The following is a 25917-nucleotide window of genomic DNA, read 5'->3' as shown; positions in this document are numbered from 1 at the left end:
ACGTGCCACAAGGCATTAATCTCCCAACGCACAATTTTAGCCTTGAAATCTCTGCGTGACAGATACATGAGCAGCTCAGACATGACTGAGGGAAGTTTAACGAAGCAGCAAATTACAGCTCTGCCCAGGATTTTCCACCCGAGATACCACATAGGTATTTCCCAGTACTCGCTCATCGGCAATTGTGGTCAGAGCAGCTCCTTTCTGGCGTCTTGTGGTGGCACCACTGCTGTCGTGGTGCTGGTGGTCATGGGTCCCCGGGCCACATCAGGGCACCATCACCAGAAAGCAGATAAGTGGTGCCAGCCCAACACAACAAAAGGTATTAGCGTGGACCCAGCGAGCTCCAAAGGAGCCCTTTGGTACCTGCTCGGAGGTGTCTTGTAGGTGAGCCTGGTCCTGAAGACCCTCAGGGTTCCCTCTTTTGACCTTGCCTTGGACGAAGAATGCTCGTTAGCCTGTGAACTCCTGAGCGTTCACGATCAAATCGTCAACATCTGGGACTTCTCTAATGCTTTGCTTTCAGGATCTCCATGGGCTTTCCAAACCCAGGAGAGGACAGATGGCAAGACCGAAGCAAGAAGAGCAGCAGTGCGACGCGGCACCTACGGCGATGGGAGCAGGGAGCAGAGCCCACCGAGACACACCTCAGGGGATGCGCCCAGCCACTTCTCTGCAGCGACCTCAGCTTTGGAAGACAATTAAGCTGTGGCTTAAGGAACATCAGATCCATTCCTGACCCGATCCATTCACAGAAATCCCTCTGCATCCCCAAACATAGTTACTTTCCCCAACTTACTGATATTTTAAATAAAAGTACAGTTTATTTTGGCTGTCACTGACGGGATGGAGGTTTGCACTCAGACACTGCACCAGTACTGCAAGGCAGAAGAAGCACCACGAAGAGAGAAGCAGCAGAACTGCCACGTACATCCCTGAAGCATCCTCTGACCAGGGCATCTCCACCGGAGCGTGGCCGAGAGCACTGACCGTCCAAGCGGCCAAGGAAAACCACCGCAAGGACTCTTATCACTGTAGTGGATGTGTGTGGAGTATTTCATTTGGCACTCTTCGGAGCTCTCATAATCTTTTCCTTTATGATTAATATTAAACAACTCATATTCCTTATGGAATTTCCTAACTGTGTCTGTTTATATTTTTCTCTACATCATAGTTAATATTTTAAGATTGTCTCTCTCTTTTTTGTCTTTTATTTCACATTCATATGTTTTTCCTCATTTTATAAATTAGGTTTCTTGTTTAGTAGTCATGACAACATCTGACTGTGGTGGTTACACCACAGCCTGGGGCTTTTTCTTTCCTCCCCCCAAGCTGTCTTAGAAAAAATATCCTTTAAATAAATAGAAGCATAAAATGAAAGGGGCAAGTTCCGTACTGGCTCCTCCTCCTTTCCCTCCAATGACCCACTTCAACGAGACTTCCCAGCATGGTGGGTGAGGACTCATTTGGCTTTAATCCTGCAAAGTCTTATCCACTTAGTTAACTTCAATGGGAATACTCAGAGCACATCAAGTGAAACACATATGTAAGTCTTTAAAACCTTGAGGCCTATGCCTGAAAGGCAGAAAGCAAAAAGCTGGAGCTGCATTTTCCTTCTGGCCGTTGATCTTTGCACAACAGCTAAAGGGTTGCGGTGCTATGGGGGGGAGCACAGAGATGTGCCGCTCCCCAGGAGCGAGGATGGGGTGATTTCTGTGAGATGCTCTAGTTCAAAGTTATCTTCTGAGCAGGGACCGCATGGACCACCGTGGGACCGGCCACCGCAGCTCCTGCACAGCCGCCTGATGGCTTTTGCATCCCTCTCTTGCCCTGGACCCTCAACAAAAGCCAGCGGAGGGTTGGAGGCAGCAGGACCCACTTGCTTCCACCTCTGCGCTCTTCATTTCCATGAGCAGGATATGGTGATTAAAGCCTGCCTGTCAGGGCAACCTGGAGATCAGGCAAAGGAATTTCAAAGCAAAGGGGCATCATACCGACAAATGCATTTTTGTTACCTAGGGAATACTAGGGAATAGCTTTTTTTAAAAAAAATGAACATTATACTTCAGTCTTTTAGGATGTTGGTAACCAGTAGCTTAGAAGGAATTTAGGCTTTTGAAAAAACAGAAGCGTATTTTTATCTTAGACTTCTCCCACGAGCACAGTAAATGGCGATGGGTTATGGATCTGTGTTTACCCATGGCAAGAGATATTCCACGGCGTTTTTTACATACTGAACATAAAATACCAATTACATAGATGGCCAGCCACACTGAAAGCAATGCTCAATCAAGAGCAGGCAACGAGGAAGGGAAAAGGCCGGGAATTTAACAAAGGCAGATGAACCTTTAATACGGCAGAACCTCTGGGAGCCCTGAGACACTGTGTCCAGATGTTCGGAGGTCGATGTAACCTGACTCCAAGAAGGAAGAGGATGTATTTCTTAAAATTCCCTGTTGTGCTTTAATTTACTGCAGTCTTGCAGAGGACGCATGTGGTGATCACAGGTGGAGTTTCAGATTGACCATAAACATGAAGTTGGGGGCAAAAGACTTGAGCCGTTTCAGGTTTGGCTGCCAAGACGGTTGAGGTACAGATTTCCATGAAAACATCTCCCTCCCCTTCCCCTACGGGCCAGTAATCGGTAACGGGGGACAGAGGCAAACCCTCCAGCAGAGAGACTGCAGGCACCAACCCTTCCACTGGTGGCAACCAGGACCAGAGACAGGCGACCGCCCGAGCAGGGGCTCTCCAGCTCATCGCTGCTTCTTTGCTGGGTGGACGAAGGGAAAGGGGGAAGGAACGTAGGATGGACGGCAACATTTTGAAGGTCCATTTCTTATCTGCGGTCACGTTTCTGCTAAATAGCCCCAGGAAAATGATGTCTCTACTTCTTTAGGACCCCGCTGTCTGCTCCTGAACACTTTGCGGGAGGAAAGAAAATAGTGGCCCCGTAGCGTCTCTGGCACATCCCATCTGCCCACTGAATCACAGAGACAGGGCTGATTTGGGTTTCAGAGTGCCCCCTCCCCCAGATCCTGACCCTTTTACCTTGGCTTTGCTCCCTCTGAGGTTTCTGGCCCACAGTAATGATCAGCGTTTGATTAGGAGAACTGGCAGATTTGCTGTTGTTGCTACAGAGGGATTTGCGTGGGGATTAGAACTGGTTTTCAAGGGTTGGCTATGGAATAAATTACATTATTGATGCAATAAAAGCAATCCCTGTCCCTCTCCCATTCTCCACTCCTGCCATATTAATTCCCAACCTCGATCCAAACAAACAATGCAATGTGATTTGTTTTTCCAGAGGAAATTTTTAAATTTATGTTGACTGTGAGTTTTTTACTGCCCCTGTATTTCTGCACCTCTCCACTGCACCTAGCAGCAGGAGCTGGCAGGTGCTCTAAAGTAGACCATGATGTGATGGTTGACTGGCAGATGAGAAATGATTGTCTTTCCTTCTCTCCCGACCTGTTTCATCCTCCAGGAATACAGAGTTCAGCAAACCCCTCTTTCCCTAACCTCTTACTTTGCTCAGGAAGAATGACCTGAGCTTTCATAATTTCCCCTCTTCCAAAATCCACTAGCTCTTCAAGGAAGGAGGATGCAGCCGAAGGAGATACAGAGGGAACTCTCACCCTGAATGCTGACCAGCCTCGGGACTCCTGGCACAGGGCAGCACAGACCCAAGCATCCAGGCAAGTATTAGCAAAAGACATTAGAAATTGGGTAAAAATGCCTCCTGCAGAGGAATTGGTTAAGGTAAGGATGAAAACAAATTCATCAATCTCTTTTTACCAGGAAAAAGATGAGCTTCACAAAGAAACAACCGGTACAGTTATTAGAGTGATCTGTGCCTGCCAGGCACTACCTGACACTTCAGGCATTGGAAAACCCAGGCAGATAAGAACAACTGCTTCTGCACCCCAGGAGGACGCAGAGGCGAATATCTGAGTATACGGGCGAGGGGTCACTTCCATTCCTGTGGCTCAGGACCTGAAACGGGAGCAGACGAACAGGAAAAGCATCGCTACAAAACACCGGGGGGGAAGCATTTTGCAAAGACCATTTGGCACGGGAGGTTTTGGTTCCTCATTTCATCTGCTCGTTTTCATGGCTCCACCGGTTACAGAGGCCACGGCTTGCCACTGCTGCTGGAGGAGCACAGCAGGCTCGGGTGCTCCTCTGACTCCCAGAGCAGACCTGGGGCTTTCACACCTTCTGAGGGGAAAAAGAAGATTCTGCTACGTCCTGGGGGAGAAAGGTTAATGGCGCACACGCAGCTGCGAATGCGACAAGCCCACCTTGAGCTGATGGTGCTGAGCTGGCCAGAACGGCTACAGTTTGGGCTGTTGGCACAAACTCAATGCAGAGCGTTACCCAAACGCTACAGAAACCAGCCACGATGACACAGGGGCACTCCAGGAGCAAGAGGGGCAGCTAGGCAGCGACTTGCCATTGCAAGCAGAAGGGCTCCTCCAAAATCCTGACCCTCTCCTCCTCTCTCTTTCTTGTTCTCTCACAAGGTACAAGAAATCAGTTCACGTGCCCTACCAACCCTGACTGCCATGTCACACAGGCCATAATCCGGTACTAAACATTCCCAAACTGCTCTAAGGATTTACTGCTTGCTTTGTGAGCTTTTCTGCTCAACTTTCTCCACGCTCCCATTGCACCGCTTTGAATACCTGATTTGTGCAACCGGGAGAGACCCATGCTATGCACATGGAGATGTTTCCTCTAACACCAGCATGAGTTCAGTAATGATATGTTTCATATAAGGGAACCAGCTTTTCAAGGTTTTAGAGGGTTTAGATCCTTGGATCTTTATTAGCTGAATGAATCAGCTGCATGGCTACCAGAAAGCCTCTGGGATTTTGTCTTTCATCTGTTCCCTCATCAGCACAAGTCACGAGAAGTGCCAATGTGATGAGTAGGGAACATTGTTTTAGGCACTTGCTTTCTCAGTCTTCACAAAACTGGCACTCATCTAGGGCTCCTCAGGGCTTGCAAGCTTTTCTAATTAAAGTAGGGTGTAAATTTAAAGTGCCATATCTCTTCCTGAATAGCTCCATATGTGGACACCAAGCCCAAACCAAACCTATGTTGCTCCTGTTTACCTTAACCCGTGTTCAAAGCGAGTTGCGTATGTGTGAAACGAGCCGTTAATCAAGAGCACCTCCCAGGGACAGACAAAATGTCAGCGTGCTCCTGGGAGAGATGAAGAGAAAAGGTGAGAGTCCCTCAGAGGAAAGCGAGAGAGGTGAGACCTCGTGCTACAAACGCTGGCCTGGAACAAGGTGTTTTGGGGCTCAAGGCTCAGCCACTGACTCAGTTTATGGCAGCGAGAGAAATCCATTATCCTTCTGCAAAATGCCAACATTACCCCCAGGGAAAGGAAAGGTGAGACCTGGGGGTTTGCAAACAATTCTCCAGGCAAGGATCACCACCGACCATCGTGCAGCGTCTCCATCCCACGCGTGGGTGGGCGCGCACCCCGGGAAGAGCCGGGCACCGCTGCCTGCATCCAAGTGCAACATCACTCATCTCAGCCAGCGCAGCAAACAAACCACAGCTGCTCGAACAGTATCTTGCACTAATCGGCGATTTCTCTGAGTCACCGGCTCCAAGAAACCCCAGTTTTTATAGGAAGATGAAAGTAATGAGTGACACAGGTTTCCTGCAATTTCTAGCTGTTGCATCACCAAAGAGATAATGTCTTTGGTGGTGCCTGGGGAATCAGATAATACAGCTGTGTAAACTGCGTGTGGGCTAAAGTATCTCAGGGCCGCATCCTCATCCCAACACTTCCAAATCAAAATAAAACCTCTCTGGAGGCAGCATCATTACAGAGAAATACTAAACCCAGCAACTTGGCCCAGAACAAGCAAAAGAGTTATTTTCATCAAAGAGGGACACTACAAAATCCATCTTCACCTCTATGCCTAAGCAGCCCGGACACCAAGTTCCACAGCTTTGTCTTTACTCGGAAATTACATGGGATTCATTTTAATGGCTTTAATTAAAGCTATCCAATCTTTGTGCAAGGGATACTGGTAAAACTTGCACCTCTGATCTGTGGGTAGTTCTACGGCTGTACTTTCAGCTGACACAAGGTGTGCTTAAATCCAACTATCCACACACATAAAAGATGCGCTAATTTAACTTGGCAGAAAATCACTTATTGAAATATGCAAATTAATAAAAAAACGCTGAGTTGACCACCTGGGAGGACAGAAGGTATCACCTGGGCACGCAGACTCGATGAACTTTGAGTTACCTCGACCGCACCAAACGAAGACCTGGCCCACGAGTTGGTATCTGCAGATATAGTATTGCAGTTGGTATCTGCAAAGACCGGTTGGTCTTTGCCCATCAGGTCCCAGCACAGCCGCCCGCAGCCACGCAGACAGCCTGCACCCCCCTTCAGCCCCAGCACACCCCTCCCTGCGGGTGAAGGCGCCGAGGAAGACTCCCGCTGCTGAGGAAGATGCGTAGAGCTGTATCTCCGCAGGGAAATTTGGACACGGCTAAAGGCAGAGTCGACAGAGTCAGATTTTCAACACACGGAGGGGAGAGCTTGTTCGGAGGAGCTCTGACCCACTGGGCTCCCTGGCTTTGCTAACCCGAACCCAGAAACCCCAGGTAAGCGTTTAATTAAAACTGTTCCGACACCCAGTGATACCAGAGGAAAGACTAAAGAGCAGTAATGGTAGGAAGCCCTCATATCAGCCAGGAGAGCTCGCTGTAGCCGATAACTGCAGCAAAATCCTCCCCTCACCCCCAAGAACACCGCACCAAAGGCAACAGCCCACTCCCAGCCCCTTCCACTCCTCGGATGGGCACGTTCTGTCTTCACACGTCTACATCTGACACTATTAAATGATTCTCTTCATAATACATGTATTATAAATTCCCTTTAAAAAAAGTTCATAATCTGCCATCTGTTTCCAGTTAGGCTGTTCTGATTTCTTCTTTTTTTGAAATGGAATATAAAACATTATTTAAAGGTCCCGTAATCTAGATGGTGGGAGGAGAGAAAGCAAAATCCAAATACCACCACCACTGTCACCCTGCCGAAAAGCAAAGCACTTGGTGAGAGCCAAGGGCTGGGAAGATGCAGCGTGACCAGCTCAGATCAGGAATAAGGTACAGAAAATGTGATTAAACTTGGAAGAACTTCACCATCACTTCAGGCCATTACACTGAAACTGGATAAATCTACAGCTTAAAGACATTTGACACGTATTAGTGGGCGAGTCCTTTGGCTTGGGCAACGTTAATGGATCGTAATGGTTTTAGTTAGCTTTAGTAGCTACACCTAAACATAAATAAATAATCATCACTGGAAATATGGTAACAGTGCATGTTCAAAATCATGTCATTGACTTCAGTAACATCTCTGGTTTATAGCTGGTCTGGCTCTTATTAGACATAATGTTTTATACGTACACTTACACATACATGCAATCACATGTGCAACACATACTTTATCTCCCATCCTTGTTTGGACCCAAATGCTGCAGCATAGCACCGAGCGAATCACATCTGGAAAGTGCAGATGTTTTGAAGCTATTGCAGCCTCGCCAACTCATATCGTCTCACTGACAACATCGTCGTAATTGATTTTCCTCTTCGAGCCCAAGCACCTGGAAATTCTGCTAGAGGACTGCAGACACAAAGGTTCTGGATCGCAGAGAAATCTTGAAAATCAAATGCAAAATTAAAACGGAGGGAAAAAAACCCCCGACCCTGCCCCAGAGCCCTAGGAGCCTAAGTACTCCACAACCTCTTCCCTTGGCAAAGGAAGGACCACATGTGGTGGATGTCAGCCATGTCATTTAATACGGCTCTGGAAGGTGTTCATGTAGCGCGAAGAGGAGAGCGGTGTAAAGCCTACACAGAGCAGCACAGAAAATGAGACCTGAGAGCACCCTGGAAGGCTGTAACGCAGAAGAAATGCCAAGGGCAGAGAGAACCGGTTGCATTCTCATTATACTGAAGCAAGTCTTGCAGTTTGGGGATCCAACCTGTGATCTCTGAACGTCAGTGCTTAGCCATACGCCCAAGCACACGGGGCCGCCAGAGCCCACCGGGTCCTTGGGTCTCCCCGGCCACGGCGGTCACTGTGGCGCAGAGACACCGACGGCACCGAAGCGGGCCGCCGTCCCTGGGACAGCCCGGCACACGTGGCGCCTTCCACCACGAACCCGAAACTCAGCTGGAACTCATCCCGCCGGCACGGCCGCACGCTCTTTTCCCTTCCCGCCACCGTACCCTTTTGCCACATGAGCAAATATAGGTTGTTCTGAAAGAGAACAGTGCTCTTGGATGGCCAAACTCACTCAACCTCTTCCTGGCCCCAAAACCAAGAAGAGCCCTAGTCAGTCAACACTGAAAATTAATATGGACCTTCCTGCTGCGTTTTTATAGTCGGGGCAGCACCCTGCATCCCGGGGCCTCCCATGCAAATCTGAGTTCAGAGCTGGGTGTAGAATCTTGCTCTCCAGCTTAAAAAGCAAAACCACTGCCAGTAGCAAAGGTGAGACGACAGGCATCCCGGCGCAGGACACCTTAACAAGGTGCCTCTGAGACACGCTGAACCCTCCTCCGTGGAAAACCAGCACGTTTCCACTTGGACAACCAAACGCATAGGCACCAAAAATCAAAAGCCGACAGTGTCCCAAATAACCACATTCTATTTTCAATTTAAAAAAAACAACAACCCGCAAACCCAAGGCTGTGGGATCCCTCCAAAGTTTCTCTCCGCGTGCCAGCAGGATGACTGATGGTAAATCACACCAGCTCCAGGGCTCCGGCGCAGACTGCTGCCAGGCGGCTCCGCCTGTTGGAGTCACTGACGGTCCCCTTTCCAATTAATCAAGTTCCCATACTGATTAACAGCATGATTCATGTCTCTCGTTAGGCGCATTCTGTAACAAACAAGGCTGTATTTCAAGGCCGCTGGCTTAATGGTTAAAATAAATACCTTCCAAATTTCTATTTTCAAGTAGCTGAACCTTTTCCACCTTTACAACTAATTCAGACTTCCTTCAAATTATTTTTCTAAGTAATATAACAATTTGTTTTTCATTAGAGCTTGTCAAAGCCGGACTTTGGTTTATTTTGAGAGAAACCAGCACTCTCCAGAAACTGTTTAGTACAATTTGAATGACGCCCAAAGGGGTTATTGCAGCCACAATCAAAATAGAGTTTACAGCACTGGCTAGGGGTGACACTTTATTTAATGATTTAAAAAAAAAAAAAAGAGGAGAAAAAAACCCCTAGTCCCCTGAATCAGAAGCTAATTAAATGCACTCCTATGGCTAACAGTAAGTGTTTCTAAGTCACTCCGACTACTGCAGAATGCAAGAACTTAACTTGTTGCTAACTAATACCAGACACCATTATACGAGCAGCGTTATTTACTGATTTGGGGTGGTATGTGCCGGTATTCTCGTGTCTGGCATGGCAGCCTCGCCTCGCAACAGATACTATCAAGCTGGACGTGAAATCAAATATAGACGTAATTAAATAGTTTGGGTTCTGCCTGCTTAAGTTAGATTGCTTTTTAGGGGTGGGTACAGCTTGGTATTTAATTTAAGGTGGCTTAAATGTAACAGTTGCCCCGTAACTCCTTTGATTTCACATTCCTTTTGTTTTGCTGTCGAGAAAAGCCGAGCTGGAGCCGCGCCAGGGCCGAGCGCGGGAGGCTGGAGGACCCGCGTGGGCAGGGAGCGAGGGGCAGGGGGACCCCGGCCGCCCCTCGCGCGTGGGAGCAGGATGGGTGCGTGGGGCTGGCCCGGGCGACCCGGAGGCTGCAGCGCTGACGATTAATCTCCGTAATCCCAGCCCGGCGCTTCAAGGTTCCCAAACAACCTCTTAAAACGCTCTCCCCGCGTCCTCGGTCTCAGACCTGAGCCCAAAGCAGATTTTTAAACAATTGAGCTGCAAAACTATTTTCCATCGGACCGTTCCTTCCCGAGCAGCAAACTCGTGTTCTGCTGTTAATTTTCCTGGGACGTTCTCCGTTTGTTGTTTTTTTTCGAAACCACAACAAAATCAACAAAATTTGGACTTTTGTGAAGGCTGAATTTCCTCTTTGTTTTCGCAGGGGAAAGGCTGTGCTGCTGCCCAGCCCGAGCAGGGAACACCCACCCCGGAATGCTGCTGCCAGCGATGCTGGTCCGGGGGGGGGACACCACGCTCCCCAGCATCCGACCCCGCGGGGGGATCTGCAAGTGAAATCAGAGCCTGGCCTGGGAATATCACCTGGAGGAATATCACCTGCAGTCTCTTTTACGGCCTTAACTCCAGGGTACTCACGCTGCTGATCTCTATGGGAGAGGTGCAGAATGGATGCCCGAATTTTCCGGCTGCTGCCTCCCAGCAACCCTGGGGTGGCTCCTACGGCAAACGGGGCAGCGGTTTATTCTCATGCACAGCGTGTTCACGAGGTAACGACGCTACTCTGCATCAATAAAGAAAAATAACTACTTGAGCAGTGCAAATGTCCTATAGGTGCAAAATTAAAGCACAACTGAAGGGCCTGATTCTTCTGCCACAAGCCTGGGGCTTGTGTAACCCCGATAATCCTCCTGGAGACACATCTGATTTACACCAGTGTAAGAAAAAGAACAAAACCGAGCTCGTATCTGACAAGTGAAAACAAACACTGGATTCAGACACTTTCTGCAGGGAAGGGGGGAGCCGTTTAATTTTTGTTCCTTCTCTCTGCGCTGCTGCTGTGACCTCTGCTACCTCCTAAGTCAGCAACACAATATGTTGCAGCTGTGGCACTGCAACAGCATGATTTAATTTGCGCGTGTGTGGCTGGAAGGGCAGTTCATCCCTCCAACGTCTTGCGGCATGGCAGAGGCAGCAGCGGTGGAAGCGGGGGGCTTGGTCCTCCCCTCCCAAAAGAGAGGGGGAAAACCCCCCGCTTTGCCTCCCATGCACAGCTTTGGAGAGGGAGATGGGAAAAGGATCAACTAGAGGAAAACGTCCATTTCCATCACAATTTTTAGGAGGTTGGGGTTTGTCCAAGCCAAGGGAAAAAAGGGCAGAAAATATCTATTTATTCAATAACTGTTTTCTGCTTTAAAAAAAAAAAAAAAAAAGAGGAGGACAATGACTTTCCTGCCCACTCTCCTGCATGTTCCCGGCTCCCAGGAGGGCAGGGGCTGCGTGTCTCCAACGCGGTGCCCGGCTGGGCAAGGGTAGTGCTCAGAGCTTGTTTTCCGAGGGAAAAGAGCCGGAGGTTTCCACGGCAGGAGGTTTCTGCCACAGCCCCCCCCCCACCCCAGGGGCTCCATCTCAGCGGGTCCTCGCCCCTGGCCCTCCACCAGCTCGTAAAGCTGCCACGTTCCCGCGCAGCTCCTTGGCCGGACCCCGAGAGCTGTCTCGGGAGCTTTCTTTGTCAGAGCTCTCAGTTCGAGGGGGTTTTGGCTGCGGAGGTTTTATCTTTGCCTTCCGCAAGGCTGGAATTCAGCTTCGCTCTTGGCATTGTCATCCCTTCGCTTTATATACGGCTCCTGCTGAAAAACAACCTGGGATAGCCCGAATTTCAGCCCGCTGCCAAACCTCCGCGGGAGGAGGACCAGTGGCAGTGAAGAACTGGCAACCCCAAGGCTTCGCCGCTCTGGCTCCTTCGGGGAACTTCTGTCCTGACGTGTGATGCTGGGGGCTGAGCTCATCCCGGCACGAACGGCCCCCCCTCCGGGAGATGCCCAGCCACGAGGCTGCGCAGAGGATGCTCCGCGCAGGAGGACGTGCCGGGAGCGTTCAGGGGCCACGGGAAGGAGAGTCAGGCTCCCCAGATTCATTCAAATCCAAAGGGATTCGAAGGCCTAAAACTCTCCCCGCATCCTAAAAACCCCCGAACTGTGCCTGTATGACTAGACCCAAAACAGGGCTGTGGAAGCAAAGGAATGACCCTGCCCATCCAACAGCGCTAGCCTTATACTTTCCATTTACTATTTATTTATTTCTGGATTTCACCTTTGCGATACTGAAGCTCCTTCCCATCTGGCACAGCCAAAACCGCCCCCCGGCTGTAAGAAACCTCAGCCCCCTCCCGCCCGGGCACTGCAGCCTCCTCGCCCTGCTCCCTAACCCAGCACTACCTGCCAGCTCGTAGGGGCAAGGTGGCTTTTTCCCGGCGTTTTGGCTTTCCTCTCGCTTCCCCTCATCAACTCGTTTGCCAAGCAGTGTAATTTTACTGCCTGGCTTAAGGAGCCAAGAAATACGTTTGCTGGTGTAAGCTGCGCATTAGACGTTGTGAAAAACATGCAGCTTCAGGGTTTTAGGAGCCAGCTGTAGAGAACAGCGAAACACCCGCAGAGCAGCGAGGCCGTGGGTTTGCACCCTCTCCGGTTTCACTCACGGACGCTGGTACTGGGATCTCACTGGCCGTGGGTGGTTGAGCACGGGGACGGACCTACGGGCAGGCAAAGGTGACCGTGTGTGCACGGGGGATGGAAGCATCGGCGGGGAGAGGGGGGAGACGACGGGATGCTCTCGTAGGTGGTGTGGTGGGAAGGGGTCCCGTGCCACTGACCTGTGGGCAGGAGAAAGGACTTGCCTTCCCCACATGGCACTTTCATCGTCCCTTCCCCTTAAAACCACAAGCTCCTCAGGCCACGGGCAGGCTCTGGCTTGATGCTTCTGCAGAACCAAGAATAACAGGGTCCAGACCTCACCTGTGGTCTCCAAGACCCCCCAAGACCTCTTCTTCCCCCTCCAGATACTAACAGCCACATTTTGGACTTGATTTCTCCTGAACATTGGGGTACTTCAGATCTACACGTATATTTTTGAGGCTCAGACCCCAACACCGCTACAAAATCAGCCAATGGGTACCATCAGACGCAAAATGAAAGAATCGTTCATCGAAGTGATTTGTAAAACGTTGGCCACTGTGACTACCTGCAGCTGGATTTCTATCCCATTAAGCGAACATCACATTCAATAGCCACCACCAAGAGACATTCAGTGAAAACAATCCCGTCCTTATGAATTAGAGACGGTGTCCAAAACCCCAACCCCAGCACTGGAAGTTTAAACCTAATGAGGAGATGCACATGTCCAGACACGAGCATCTCGTCGGACATGGTCCTGCCTCTACATAGCAGCTACAAAATGTCCCTGTACTCCCCAGGAAGGATGACAGTAAGTGGTAGCAAAAAGCTTTTGACATTTAGCAAACTCTCAAAAACTCTGAGCACCCTCGGTTGTATACGAGCAAAGGGCAAACTCCACCTCAGGCTCATTTGGAGGTTTCTGTGGCTCAGACTGACCATTTCTCACCAGCCTGATTTTACAGGGCTGGAGCGCAGAGCCGAGCAGGGAAGGAGCTGAGTTACAAGTCTCTCCTCCAGCTTTATTCCTGGCAGAGACAATTTGCAGCAGTGTTACTCGGCACGTCAAGTCTGGCACCTGCTTACAATAAATCCCTAACGAAGTTGAAAAGTTAAACCTTCATTTAGTTTAATTTCTGGTTTAGATTTGGATTTCTACGTACCGTAAATGCTAGAAAGAATGTTTTTTTGAAACAATGCTGCATATTTACCTTGGAGAACCTCTATAATTGGCTGCCCTTCACCTAAGGCTTCTTTCTAAATGCAAAGGGATGCTCTCAGCACAGGCAGTCTAACGGGGAGGCTTCACCACCATCACCTGCTAACACTTTCGTGCCGGCTGAGATCTTTCGAGCCGGCTGAGATCTTTCGAGCAGGCTCCCTTGCAGGTGGGACGGGTCGATGCACTACTTTGGCTCTCAGAAACCCAAGGGGTTTGAATCCCAGCAGGCACTACAGGAAGAAAAACGCCTCATGGGGTGACGTCAGCCTGTGCAGACGGGAGTTTGGGAGTCTTCACTTTTGGGACACATGTGATGGCACAAAGCGAGACGGGCACAGCCAAGCTGTCTAGTCCTGCTGAGCACGAACCTGCCTGTTGGCTGCACCGGCTGTACGGCTGAGCGAGGCTCCTCAACCTCGGAGCTGCCACGTCCCAGAGCTTCCCCTCCTTGGCCATCTCTTCAGCGCAATTACCTTCCTCGGAATGGGGGTTTTGCGCAGCAATTAGCGACAAGGTCAGCGCAGCCCTCTCAAACCTCTCTCTTGAGAGTCACCGGCGCAGAGGACACGTGCCTGCTCTCGCCGTCCCTGCCGTGCGTGAGACGGGCAACCTGGTGGGACCCCCACGCCGCTGCGTGGGGACGGTCCCCAGCCCCGAGCCCCTGGCCGGGACCGCGAGCAGCTGCGCTGGCGGCTGGGGAGCTCTTCCGCAGCCTGCCCCGGGGGACCAGCAGCTGATGGGGCCTGGCTGTAAAATCTTGGATGACATTTTCTCTCTCCTCACCTTTGATCCTGGTAAACGTGCTCTGGGCGCTGTGATCTGACTGAGAATCTCTCTGTGCGCAGATGTCCTGCAAAAACTACACCCACAGCTGTAAATCGCAAAGCCCTCCCCAATCTGGTGGTTAGCAACAATAAATAATGATTTTTCTAATGGGAACTGGCCAGCATTCAACCCACTCCTTGATTATTTTTTTTTTAAGCAAAGACTATTTATATCGAGAGGCTCGCAATAAGTAAGACTGTCCAATTTCCTCGAGATCAAAAAGCAGCCAAAGGGGGAGATTTCTGGAAGCTCAAGCTACGGGGACTCGTATCGGAGCAGGCAGACCCCGAACCGAGATCCCAGCACCATCAATGCCCACAAAGCACCAAAACCGTGGGGTGACCCGGCTCCTCGGGCTCCCCGCTTCAGGTCTTGTGAGGACACGGGTGGGTGGGCGAGCACAGGAAGGGGACGGTGCAGAGACGCGCCTACGCAGTGTGTGTTTCAGTCGTCATCGCCCAAATCTCCCTCACCGTAGGTGGCCCAGGATGGTCCGGCACACCGGGACCAGCACACTCTGCCTATGGCACGACCAGCACAACCCTACAGGAATCCAGTGGGGAACAGACATCCATCCTCCCGGCGCGCTCTCCGCTCTGCCGAGCCGGCGGGCTGCTGAGCCCCTCCTCTCTGACGTTTCCAAACTCACTAAGCCTTTTTCCTTACAAACGTGGTGAACTAGGCAAGAAGAATAAGTTCACACTTGAAAAAAAAGAAAAAACTTTTTTCTTTAAAGCACAACTTTTTTTGGGTTCCTGACAAAGCAATATTCTCCAGGCCAGTTGGAATCTGGAAAAATACACTTACTCAGCCTAGCCACCATGACTCCAATAACAATTATAAAATGTCCAATAAAACTTGCATGTAATGTCAATTCAAATCTTGAAAAGCAGAATTAAGTGGTATATCAACATTAAACTTTATTGCTTCCTTTGCAGAGCAGAAGTATTGTCAATAAAAGTCATTCTGAATGAAGAAAAGGGCAGTAAATATTAAATAAACAGGTTTTTGTTGAAATGCTATAAATGCACCAGAGCTGCATTTTACACTGGGACCCTTTTTTCCTTTGCAGACTCCCCTCATGATAGAAATAAGTCAGTAATTGCAAACTATCAATAAAGCGCCAATTAAAGGGTGGTTAGATGCATGCATTTACAATATGTCATTATGAGCCTTTATTGTATGTAGTTGGCTTTTTCAGATCCCACTGGCTCCGTCTGAAGTCGCCCAGCACACCAACAGTCGTGCTGCTCGTTAGGGGCCCTTGGAGGAGCCGTGAGGGTGCTGGAGGCGAGGGCCAGCCCCAGAGCCCTGGCCGGGGGCTTGGGGTACGTCCCCCGTGCGCCCCGGGACACGGCAAGGATGGAGAAACCCAGAGCCGAGAGGGGGATGAGAGAGGAGCGTTTGGTCCGGCTTTTCGGTCACGGAAGTTTCTTCCGGCAGAGATGGGAAGACAAAGCATAGCTATCTCAGGCCATTACGCTATCATTTTTCTGCCAACGCAGAAGTGAGCAGAGCACGACAGCTCTGCCCCGAGATACGACAGCCGTGCCAAAGCCGGGGAATTTGGCAACGCGGTTTGTTTTCTGACAGGCCACTCACCGTGGTGTGTTCTGCTCCTTTCTAGGTCTACTCACCTTAGAAAGAGCCATCACCGCCCTCCCTACGCTTCCTTACACGCAAAAGTATTTCTACTCGCAATTCCTGCTTCCTAATCCGATCTCCACCACGTCTCAAGAGCCGCCTGCTTCTGCAACAAGCAGCTGACAGAGATGGGATGTTTTGCTTTGTCCATGAGACAAAAGAGCAGGTTTTTTTAGGGTTGGGCTGAATCTAATCCTCCCAGCGACACCGAAAACCTCAGGTGCGATGCCCGTCGCAAGCACAACTGGCACCTCGTGGAGCAATGCCCCGAGACCTCTTTGGGTCCGACCTCTTCTGCCCCGCTGCCGGGAACTCCAGCTGCCTGAGAAGATCCATCCCAACAAAAAAACCCTGATGCTAAAAGGCGTGTTGAGCGAGCAAAGGTACAAGCTGTATGTTCGGTGGTACGCAGGCACAACGGGATGCGTTTCGGGAGCAGAAGGAGGAGTGGGCATCTCTGCGAGGGCACAAATCCTGCGGGTTTTATGTCAGGCCTTTAAAATCCGATCAGCATTTTTGTGGTTTACCGGTAAGAGTTTATAAGCTGTTCTCCAGTTTAATCATCACACGTATTTACAGGAAGCAGGAACAGCTACCAAGTATGAATTTCACGATGCTGAAATGATATTGAACGAACACCGCGGTCAGCAAGGGCCGAAAGCTGCGCTTCTGCGAGTCAGAGTGGCTGGGGTTTACTGAGCTCTTTGCTGGGTCAGAGATGACAGAAATCAGATGCGGAGCAGGGAAGTATATACGCAGGAGCTTCTGTCCTCTGACTTTCGCACAGATTTATTTATTTCATGTATAAAAAAAAACCCCAACAAAATCGACTGGAATGTGAATGCCATTAATTTTTGAAGAAATTAGTTTCACTATGAACCTAGGCTCAGTAAACCTGGTGGTTGTAAAAAGCAGCCCAAGTGTTTTCAGATATATTGAATGTTAAACATAAAAAATCCCTTCAAAGGGTGAAAGATGTCTAAAAAAATTAACTTTCGGAGAAACTGCAAGTATTCATCCTAGCCTTCCACAGCTGCCGGATCAGACCCTTTGCACTAGTCCTGGGCTGACATTTCTCTGCCATCCATATGAATGGAAACCAAACCAGCGGCAAGGGAAACAAACCTCCAGCAACGCACTAAGAGCAGCCACGCCAGCGCAAACCACCCGAGAGCCAACAGTTAATAGCTGTGAATCATCTTAATTCACTCGAGCCTGAACTCTTGACCTGCCGATTGAGTCAGTTCCTCTGGATGCTGCTCCTGCTCGGAGAAGACGGGCTCCAGCGAACCACACCACCGCCGCCGCTCCCGGCACGCGTGCCTGCGTCCTGGCTGCCGGTTACGGAGCCGGCATTGGGAATGTGTTTCTGCATCCCGGCCATCCAGGTCCCAGACCACCCTACGGCCCCCAGGCGCAGGGAGAGGTTTTACACCCTTCGAACACCCTCTGGTCCGTCCTGGGTGAAGACGTGACCCTTAGGAAGGAAACCCGGGAGCATCTCACCTGGAAGAGGATCTGCAAGAGGCCGTGTACGATGCACATCCGCCGTCCCAGGAAGAGAAAGAACGGCACCACCAGCTCGATGAAGTGGTTGACCAGGGTTTCGAACTGATGAAACCACCACGGCGAGCGATGCATGAAGTAGGCGATGGGGTTGGGCACTGGCTGCGTCTGAAAGATGGAAGAAAACAAGAATCAGTCCCCCTCCAAGGCTCATCATTGAGGGGAGCTACAGAGCTCTTGGCCTTTTTCCTTGTTTCTTTCCCCAAGTTTGCTCACAGAAGAAGCATCTTTTGCTTCTGGGCACTCGTTTCTTTTTAGAGAAAATTACTTCATTCAATTTTCTTCATGCAAACCCAAGGAATTTTTAAACCAACACACCATCTAAAAACCAAGAGTTTTAATTTTCTCTTTTTTCATCATTACCAAAACCCACTCATCTGAAATTAAACCACTATTATTTAATACTGAAATGTTACACATAGCTCGACACCGACGGATGTTAAATTGCTCTGCATGACTGCTGAAGATCATCAGAGCAACTAAGCAGATACAGAAACTGAGAAAAAGATTTTCTCGGGGTCACACAGTAGGTCAAACACAGCCAGGAATGGAAACCAGATTTCGAGACCTAGGAGAAATTCTTTCAAAGTGTTTAAATTTGAAATAAATGTGGTGGTAGAGTTGCTTTCCAAAATCGTAATTTGGGAGAGGGAAGTGTAATGCCTCTAAACATGCTATATTGGTTAAGGTATTTACATACTGGCCTTGTGACAATATTATTCTTCTATCAGCCTGAAATTTTTTGACATCGGGAGATCTTCCGTCCAGTACAATAAAGCTGCAAATTTTACAAAGGAAACAAAACCAAATCCTCATTGGTTAATAACTGCCACCCTTAGAAATGCTGCAATTTTAGCAGAAAGAAAGAAGTTACCAATTTATCTTGGCGTATATGACAAGCTCAAATTCGTTAGTATTGTTTTAGAACTGCGACAAAAAAAAAGAGAGGATGAAGATGCAAATTTTAATTGAAGGAGACACAACACATCTTTAAATTATTTGTAGTTAAATCAAAAATACAAACAAAACAGGGAAAATACTGTACGATGCATGGCAACTGAGCGTGCTTCCACTGCCAAATCCCACAACTATTGTAATTCCTTATTAGCAAAGCTGGGATTAATAAAGCTGTTGCTTTATATGGGTTGGAGGCTGCTGTAACCCCTTAGGACAGGAGACCGCATCCTTCCTTCCTCGGACAGCGGTGCCGGATGGAGCGGTGTCGGGGTCAAGGAGCTCTGCCAAGTCCGCTCCGGCAAGGGGGTGGGGGGTCAGGGCTCCCCCCGTCCCGGGGCAGCAGCAGCCCCGGGTGCCACCGAGGGTCCTTCCCCTCCGCACGGGACCTGTTTCGAGTTAATCTGCTTGTTGGACTGCTCTTGAGCATTCCCAGAATGCAGGGAGGCTCATTAGGAGATTTTTTTACCTTCATCCCAAATTGCTGAGAAATGCTTTTATCCTTCCAAAACGGCAGGTTCCTTTCTCAGCTGCTTCTATTTTTGATTTTTTTTAAGTGCTTTAACCAAAACTGACCTAGATGAGGTATCAGCCCTACAGGTTGTAATATTTAGCCCGAGATGAGCCGGTTTCCAGTGCATAATTGCCCGCTTCTAACACGCCAGAGCCGCGGGAAGGCGGCATTCCTGCTTATCCCCTCCTGCAACGCAGCCACCGCCTGTCTCCCCATCGGCAGCGTGCCTGGATCCGCTCCCTTCGACGCAGGCAGCCCTTACGGCCGGGGACCACGGAGAACAGGCAGTATTACGCATGTAATTACATACCTACTTACACACGTAATTAACTCTCGTAAGGCGACGGCGCTGAGCAGTTATATATTTGACTGTGGCTTTGCAGGGCTGGGCCGACACTGTTTAATTTTAAAGCAAGGACCGTCCTTAGCTATCGAACGTGCCATTCGGTTCCCCCATCCCCTGGCTCTCCATCACAGACTCACGCCGATGCCCTCATCCGTCAAGGCCAACCGCAGCCAGCAAATCCCGCTCGTTGCTTTGGGCTGGGACTCAAGACATCTTCCCCCCAGCCTGCTGTGCTTAAGGGCTGAAAGATAAAATTCTTGCCTCTAGACCCAGTGCAGCGGGACAAGGAGCAGGAGAAAGTTCTTGGTTTGGGCTCACGCTGCAGCCACGTGGGGGCTCGTGTGGGAACAGCCCAGGCTGGCCAGCTGGGTCTGCTGTGGCTTATGGCTTTTAGCGGCAGCCTAATTCTTATCCTGAAGTAGAAATGGGGAAAAAGGAGAAGCAAAGTACAGAAATCTGGCGTGGGTTAATAATTTAGCCCCAGGTGCTATAGCATTTCCATCCTTCACCTTATCAGCGTTGACACTATCACGGTGTCAGCGGGGGCAATGCTGTGCGATAGGCAAGATAACTCAAATGACAAACAAGACCGAAAGTCTAGAACAGCAGCAGACACACCACAAATAACACAGGGTTCCTCGGCATTTGTTTTGACAGAGGGAACGAAATGCCTTTGGTAAGAGCAGTGCTGGCGATGGAGCCTCTGGGGGCACTATCAGTAAGGGACCCTTCCTCCCCACCGCTGCGGCCACTTCTCCGGTGTGTAAACCTCAAGTACGGAAAACAAAACACAGAGATAGAGAAGCGATTTGCGTGTATCAGAAATTCGTTAAAAGGCTGCTGGGGGAGGAGAGCGCTCGGTGTGTGTGTGTGTGTTCCTCCCAATGCCTTCCAGATGCTGCGAGCACGGGTGTAGCGCGGCACAGGTTTCCCGGGGAGAAAGCCGTGTTTACTCGGGAAGGGGGTGTTGAGGCAAGAGCAAAGACCCAGAGCAACGTGTGAATCACAGCGGCCCCGAACGCAGGCACCTGTGATACTGGAAAGCTTGCTGGTTCCTTCCTCTGCCCCAGTCAACCGCTGCCCAGGGGTGCTGGGGGCACCCGACGGCCGGTCCGGTGGGTCCCGCTGGGGCTGGGGGAGAGCACCCGGGGTGCATCGCTGGGGTTGGAGAGGGTACCTGCCCACCCCAGGCATGCCTAGTGCTTTCCCAGTGTAATCATAGCCTACGGAAACATCGCGGAGGTGTCGGAGGCGGCGGTGTCAGAACCCGGGAGGAGGGAAAAGCATTCCAGGATCACTTCACCCGGCTTGTCTCGCTGGGGATTTTGAGCTTTACGCTTTGCTTTGTGGTTGCTTTGCAAGGGAAAGCATCCTAGGAAGCGGCCAGGAGTTCCCCTACATCGAGAACTGTGAACTCCTGACACACACAGACACGGAAAAATGCAGCTCCAAGTCAGATGCAACTAAATAAACAAGCCCAAGGCAGACGCATGGTGAGAGGAACAGAGCAGAGCCCTTGTCTCCAACAAGCCTCATTTCTGGATACCTCTGTGAAACATAAAATGTTTTTAAATAAAAAAACGATTAGCCAAAACCAGCTTTATGTGTCAGCACAAGGTGCAATATAATAAACTTCCTGCCTCCCTCACACCTCCAGCAGCCGGAGAAAAACTGCGCTGCAAATGCGTTTTGAAATCAGATTGGGGAAAATTAATTCCATAATTCACGGGGCAGATTTGTAACGTGTGACTGCGGGGCGACACTCGGCGGGGGCGGCTGAATGGATTCTGGGTCGCCAGCTAAGGCATGTTCTCTGGCTTGTATCTACCAGGTTTTATGAGGGCTGGTAACAGATTCTAAAAATATGCACAATAAACTGTTTTTTCTCCCTAAGGGGTCTATGGTTTAATTATGTTCTTAGTGAGAACCATTAAAGTGCTAAGTACCTGAAGACTCCTAATTTACTAAACTATACGCTACTAAAACCCAACAGAAGGCTATTATACACCAGAGTAAACGCTCTTCTCTGGGACTGTAAATGCACATGGTCTCTCCTCTCAGCCTCCTTATTGGTATGGCATTACATAAACTCCGACGGCGTATTTAATCCCAGTGTTAGATACCCCAGCTCAGCCTAGGGAAATCTCCAGGCTCTCCTACACGTGTGCATGAAAACAAGTCCCACATTGTCCTCGAACAACCCACTGCTCAGACAGGGCTGGCGATGTTATTCTTACAGCGTGAGCGGCACAAATCCCATGCAAGTAACCGAGCCGCACGGGAGGTGAAGTTGGAGGGGAGGGAAGACCCTCTTCTCTCAAGATCACGAACGAGGAGGAGCCCAGAGCTAGATCAAGGAAGTTTTATCCTTCGCAACGACGGGGTTTTACCTTCCTTCTCTCCGCCATAAACCGCGGCACGGCTTCAGGAGCCTCTGTTGTATCTGCTCGCTCGGCTGAGCACCTCAACAGCTCGAACTCACAAGGCGTCTTTCAAAACACGGTAGCAAGTTATGAATGAATCGGTTTCAGAAAGGTGAACAAAAAATCCATTATTCTACCTGTTTGTATAAGGTAAACTCCTATTATCTATTGATTCAGATAACCAAAGGTATACTTGGCATTAATATTAAAACAACGCTAAGGACAGCCTTTCAAAGTATCACCCTGGGTGCCCATCGCAGAAATCTGGCTTGGGGAAAAACAAAGCGAGCCATAAATAATTCCTGTACACTCTAGATACTATCATTTCTTTCCCCATTGAAAGGCGCCTACTTAACCAAACCACTCAAATCCGAGCGCACTTAATGGCAGAAAGATCTTGAAAAACAGAAGGAAATGGAACAACTGCAAATATTAATAAATTATGAGAGGAAGCAACTAGTCGGTCAAAAGAAATAGGATTCACTTGGCACAACAAACACTTCAGTAACAGCTTGCGGGCACCGGAGACTCCAACAGTCAAAAGAGAGGGAAGCCTTTGGCACAAACAGAAAGGTGTGAAGAACAGCAGTACCCTGGAAAACCAGGCTGAGAGGTATTATTGAATGTTTTCCCGAGCGTTTGTGGAAGGTACAGATGAACTGTAAAGCACAGTACTCCAGCTTCCCAAGGCACTGAGGCATGAACTCATCTTCTCAGCTTCAAAGAATAACTCTCAGTTCTCTATACTCTGGACCGAAAAATAAAAGGGATTCTCCATCGCAGAGCATAATTTGATCAACATGATCCAACAGGCTGTTTCTCTGCCAGTCTATTCTGCTTTAGATCTTGACCCTTCCTCCTTACGCATCTGCAGATCAAAGCTCCACTTTCCCAAGCCCGAGCAGAAACGGCTTCCCAGCCCCGGGCAGAAGAGCAAGAGGCAGCAAGCAGAAAGGAGATAAACTGGGTCACTCCCAGCTGCTGGGAAGTGTGGGAAGATGCGTGTCTTGACTGAAGTCAGACCATCTCGTGCTGTACAGTAACCAACGACTCCTGCAAAACACCCTTCTTCATAACAGGGGGGATTACGGAGAGCTGCTGCTTCCTCGCCGCTTGCCGGTGAGGCTTTGTGGTAGGTGCTCAACGTGTGCAGCAACCTTGATTGATGAACAACCTAGCGATTTCGCACAAAGATACACATGTAGGCAAGGGTTTTGAAAGGAAATTGAGCAGCAAACTGCTCAGCCTCTTGTGTAAATCCCAGCGGTACCTTGTGCCGTGTGTATTTTATACATACATTCATGCGCACAAGGCTCCACGTGCACGCTACTAACATACTTGCATACACAACAGCTAACCGGCTAAAAATAGGCCCTTTGAAACTTTCCAACTATTACTATGATTCCAATCAAAATAAAATCAAAAGAAAAAAAAAAAAAGTTGTATCTGTCTTAAAATGCACAGAGATCTAATGTCCGGGTGGGTCACAAGGGGTCGGCTCTTCAGCCACACAATATCAATATAATTAAGTCTCGCTAGATTTATCCAAAAGAAAAGTTACCTATATGTTCTTGCTGGGCAGAACTTCCCTTGTCCAGTCAATAGTAATATTCAGTTCATAGAAAAACATACTGGAATCTGCCTGCTTTAAGACAGCAACCCAAGCCAAGGAGATGTGTGTTTGACTCGGTGCCAGCACGACCATAAAATGTTGGCAATTTAGTAGAGACGTAGTGCCGCGCCACTCTCCCAAAGGACCTAAATAAACTTCAGATGTAGAACATATATTTTTACTTTTTATATATATAAATCTGCTGTTTCATTTTTAACTCCTTTCCCCAGCCGTCCCTCCGTCTAAGGTTTTCCAAAGCTGAAACAGGTCCCTACTTTTCCCGGCTGAGCGAAGCCTCAGCAATGAAAAGTTAAAAGCATGAAAAATCAAGAAATGATTCACGTCTGGGCGTTGGGTTTCTTGGGGAATGATGGCTGCACATGTGGCTACAAATGCCGAAGGGGAAAAGGTCTTGGGAGAAAATTCTGCTGTGCAATTTCATGCCTTGGCGTTATAAAATATCCCGAGGAATCTTTTTTTCCTGTTCACTAAGTTGCACTTGCAAAGTCACCAGCGTAGGTGAAACCTTCCTGCCACATCCGTGACATTTAGCTACAAAGCCAAGCTTTGCTCATGATGAGTCAGCCCTGATTTACACCAGCACGAGCGAGGACGTACTTCAGCAGGGGTGCACCGAAATGACGGATTTCTGAATTCCAACTAGTTGGGTGGGGGCAGAAGGATCTATAGCTGCACTGTTTGCTTTTCCAGACTGCACCCTACCTCCTGGTCAGAGCTATCCTTCTCCAATAACAAAGACCACATTTCCACGGCGCACAGCATACCTGTTTATTGACTCTATTCCTCCATAGCGTGCCTCCGAGCTGCTCGCTGTATATAGAGTTAATTGTGGATGTATTACAGATTCACCTATTTATTCTGTACATTCTTGGAGGGGTCCAGAGCTAAAATTACACAAGGAACCGCTGAAATGTTCAGGCTATTTATTTGTTCAAAATCCCTCTAAAATAATTAGCAGAGCCTGCAACAGACATCTTGGCTCTGGTGGGGCCAGAAGAAGCTGGTGCAACCAACTACGGGTCATTACTGCCTTTGGGGAGAAGGCCTGTTGATTAAGAGCACCAGAGATGGGTCACGTTTGGTTTAGGGAGCGGACCAGGCTGGAAGGTATGTCTGTAAGAAACAGGAGCTAAGGGCAATACACGCTTACCAAGAAGGTCCCATCCCAAAGGCAGCGGGGAAGCTGCAGCAATCCTCCTCCAGGTTTGTGATATCCAGTTGCCAAAAGATGGTGCTCTCCTGGTGCGTCTCATACTCCGAGATTTTCCGACCCAGCGATGTGCTCCCTGGCCTGGCGCTCTCCGGTGGAGCTCACCTTCCCTGGCGGATCGTGAGGCAGGTCGCTCACCAATATTTTAAATTGCCATTTAAAAGCATATTGCAAATGTGATCCTTTAATTGGTCACTATTATGGCTTTCTATTAGAGAAGACAAGTTTTTCCACACAAGGTAAGCCCTTGCGAAAGCACTGAAAATGTTTAAAAACAACCCAGTCCTGATATATTTATTATATATTTCTCTATATATAAATAATTTCATGAAAAGGAACGTACTGAGTGGAAACTCCATTTAAAATGTGATCCCAGATGGTGGCAAAGCTCTAAAATTGCAAGGCAACATGTAAAGAAAGATTAACGACCTCAAACAGGCACAAATTTATGAGGTGAAAGCCCCTGTAATCCTAGAGAAAAATGATACCAAACGTTAGACTAGACAGCTAGAAAATACCTCTGCTTAGTTCATGTGGCCTCTGCCATTTTACATTTTCTTTTAATACACATTACTTTTGGGTTCATTTAGTCTTTTCTCCTGCAGGCCAGAGGTATCGCTTTGGTACATGAGCATGATGATGGATTTGCCAGCTCCCACCAGGTACCCCCTTACGAGCAACTGGTAAATCGGATAACACGCAACCGCTATGCTGCCACATCCCAGGAATAAGCAGCCGAAAGGAGAGAAAACGGAGCCAGGACAGCACGTCAAGCATTTATCATCACTGCAAGACCCAAAGCTCCACCATCAAGTGGACTGAGATGACATTTCCAACACTAAAGCTCAGGCAGGTCCTTATTCTGCCTGAGTACAAAACGTTTCGAAGGAAAGGACGTCAACGTTTCACCCCAAAGAGCATGGGTCACCCCGGCGACCAGCATCTTCCATGCTCTTAACTCCAGCTAGGACCAGATGGGACCTCTGGGTCCCACAGCCCATTTCCTCGAGATCTCTGGCACCTTGAAGAATCCCTTGATAATCCTGTTCATCCCTCTGGTGATTCCCCTCTGTGACCTCTGCAAGGTCACTTGCATGGTCTTCTCTGCACCATTTTACTACGATATTTTTCTGCGAGAATTTTCAATGAACTGGGATTTTCTGACCTTTTCAGCAGAGCTCCTGGCACGCTTTAGTTGATAACGCAGCCGTGGAATGATAC

The 25917-nt window shown here is 49.1% G+C and overlaps 1 protein-coding gene across 4 annotated transcripts in view; it reads right to left on the bottom strand.

Annotated features, from left to right (window-relative positions):
* Window positions 1-25917, bottom strand: part of LMF1 (lipase maturation factor 1) — a 204697-nt gene that overhangs the window by 46379 nt on the left and 132401 nt on the right. For all 4 annotated transcript variants that reach the window (XM_049791579.1, XM_049791578.1, XM_049791577.1 and 1 more), the window contains one exon: window positions 17557-17724. In XM_049791579.1, the coding sequence (XP_049647536.1) occupies window positions 17557-17724 (168 nt within the window). The remainder of the gene's footprint in view (window positions 1-17556; window positions 17725-25917) is intronic.

The sequence above is a fragment of the Accipiter gentilis genome, chromosome 33, assembly GCF_929443795.1.
Source record: "Accipiter gentilis chromosome 33, bAccGen1.1, whole genome shotgun sequence".
NCBI classification, from domain to species: domain Eukaryota; kingdom Metazoa; phylum Chordata; class Aves; order Accipitriformes; family Accipitridae; genus Astur; species Astur gentilis.
Note: the sequence above shows the minus strand (reverse complement) of the source record. Positions and strands in the feature narration are given on the sequence as shown.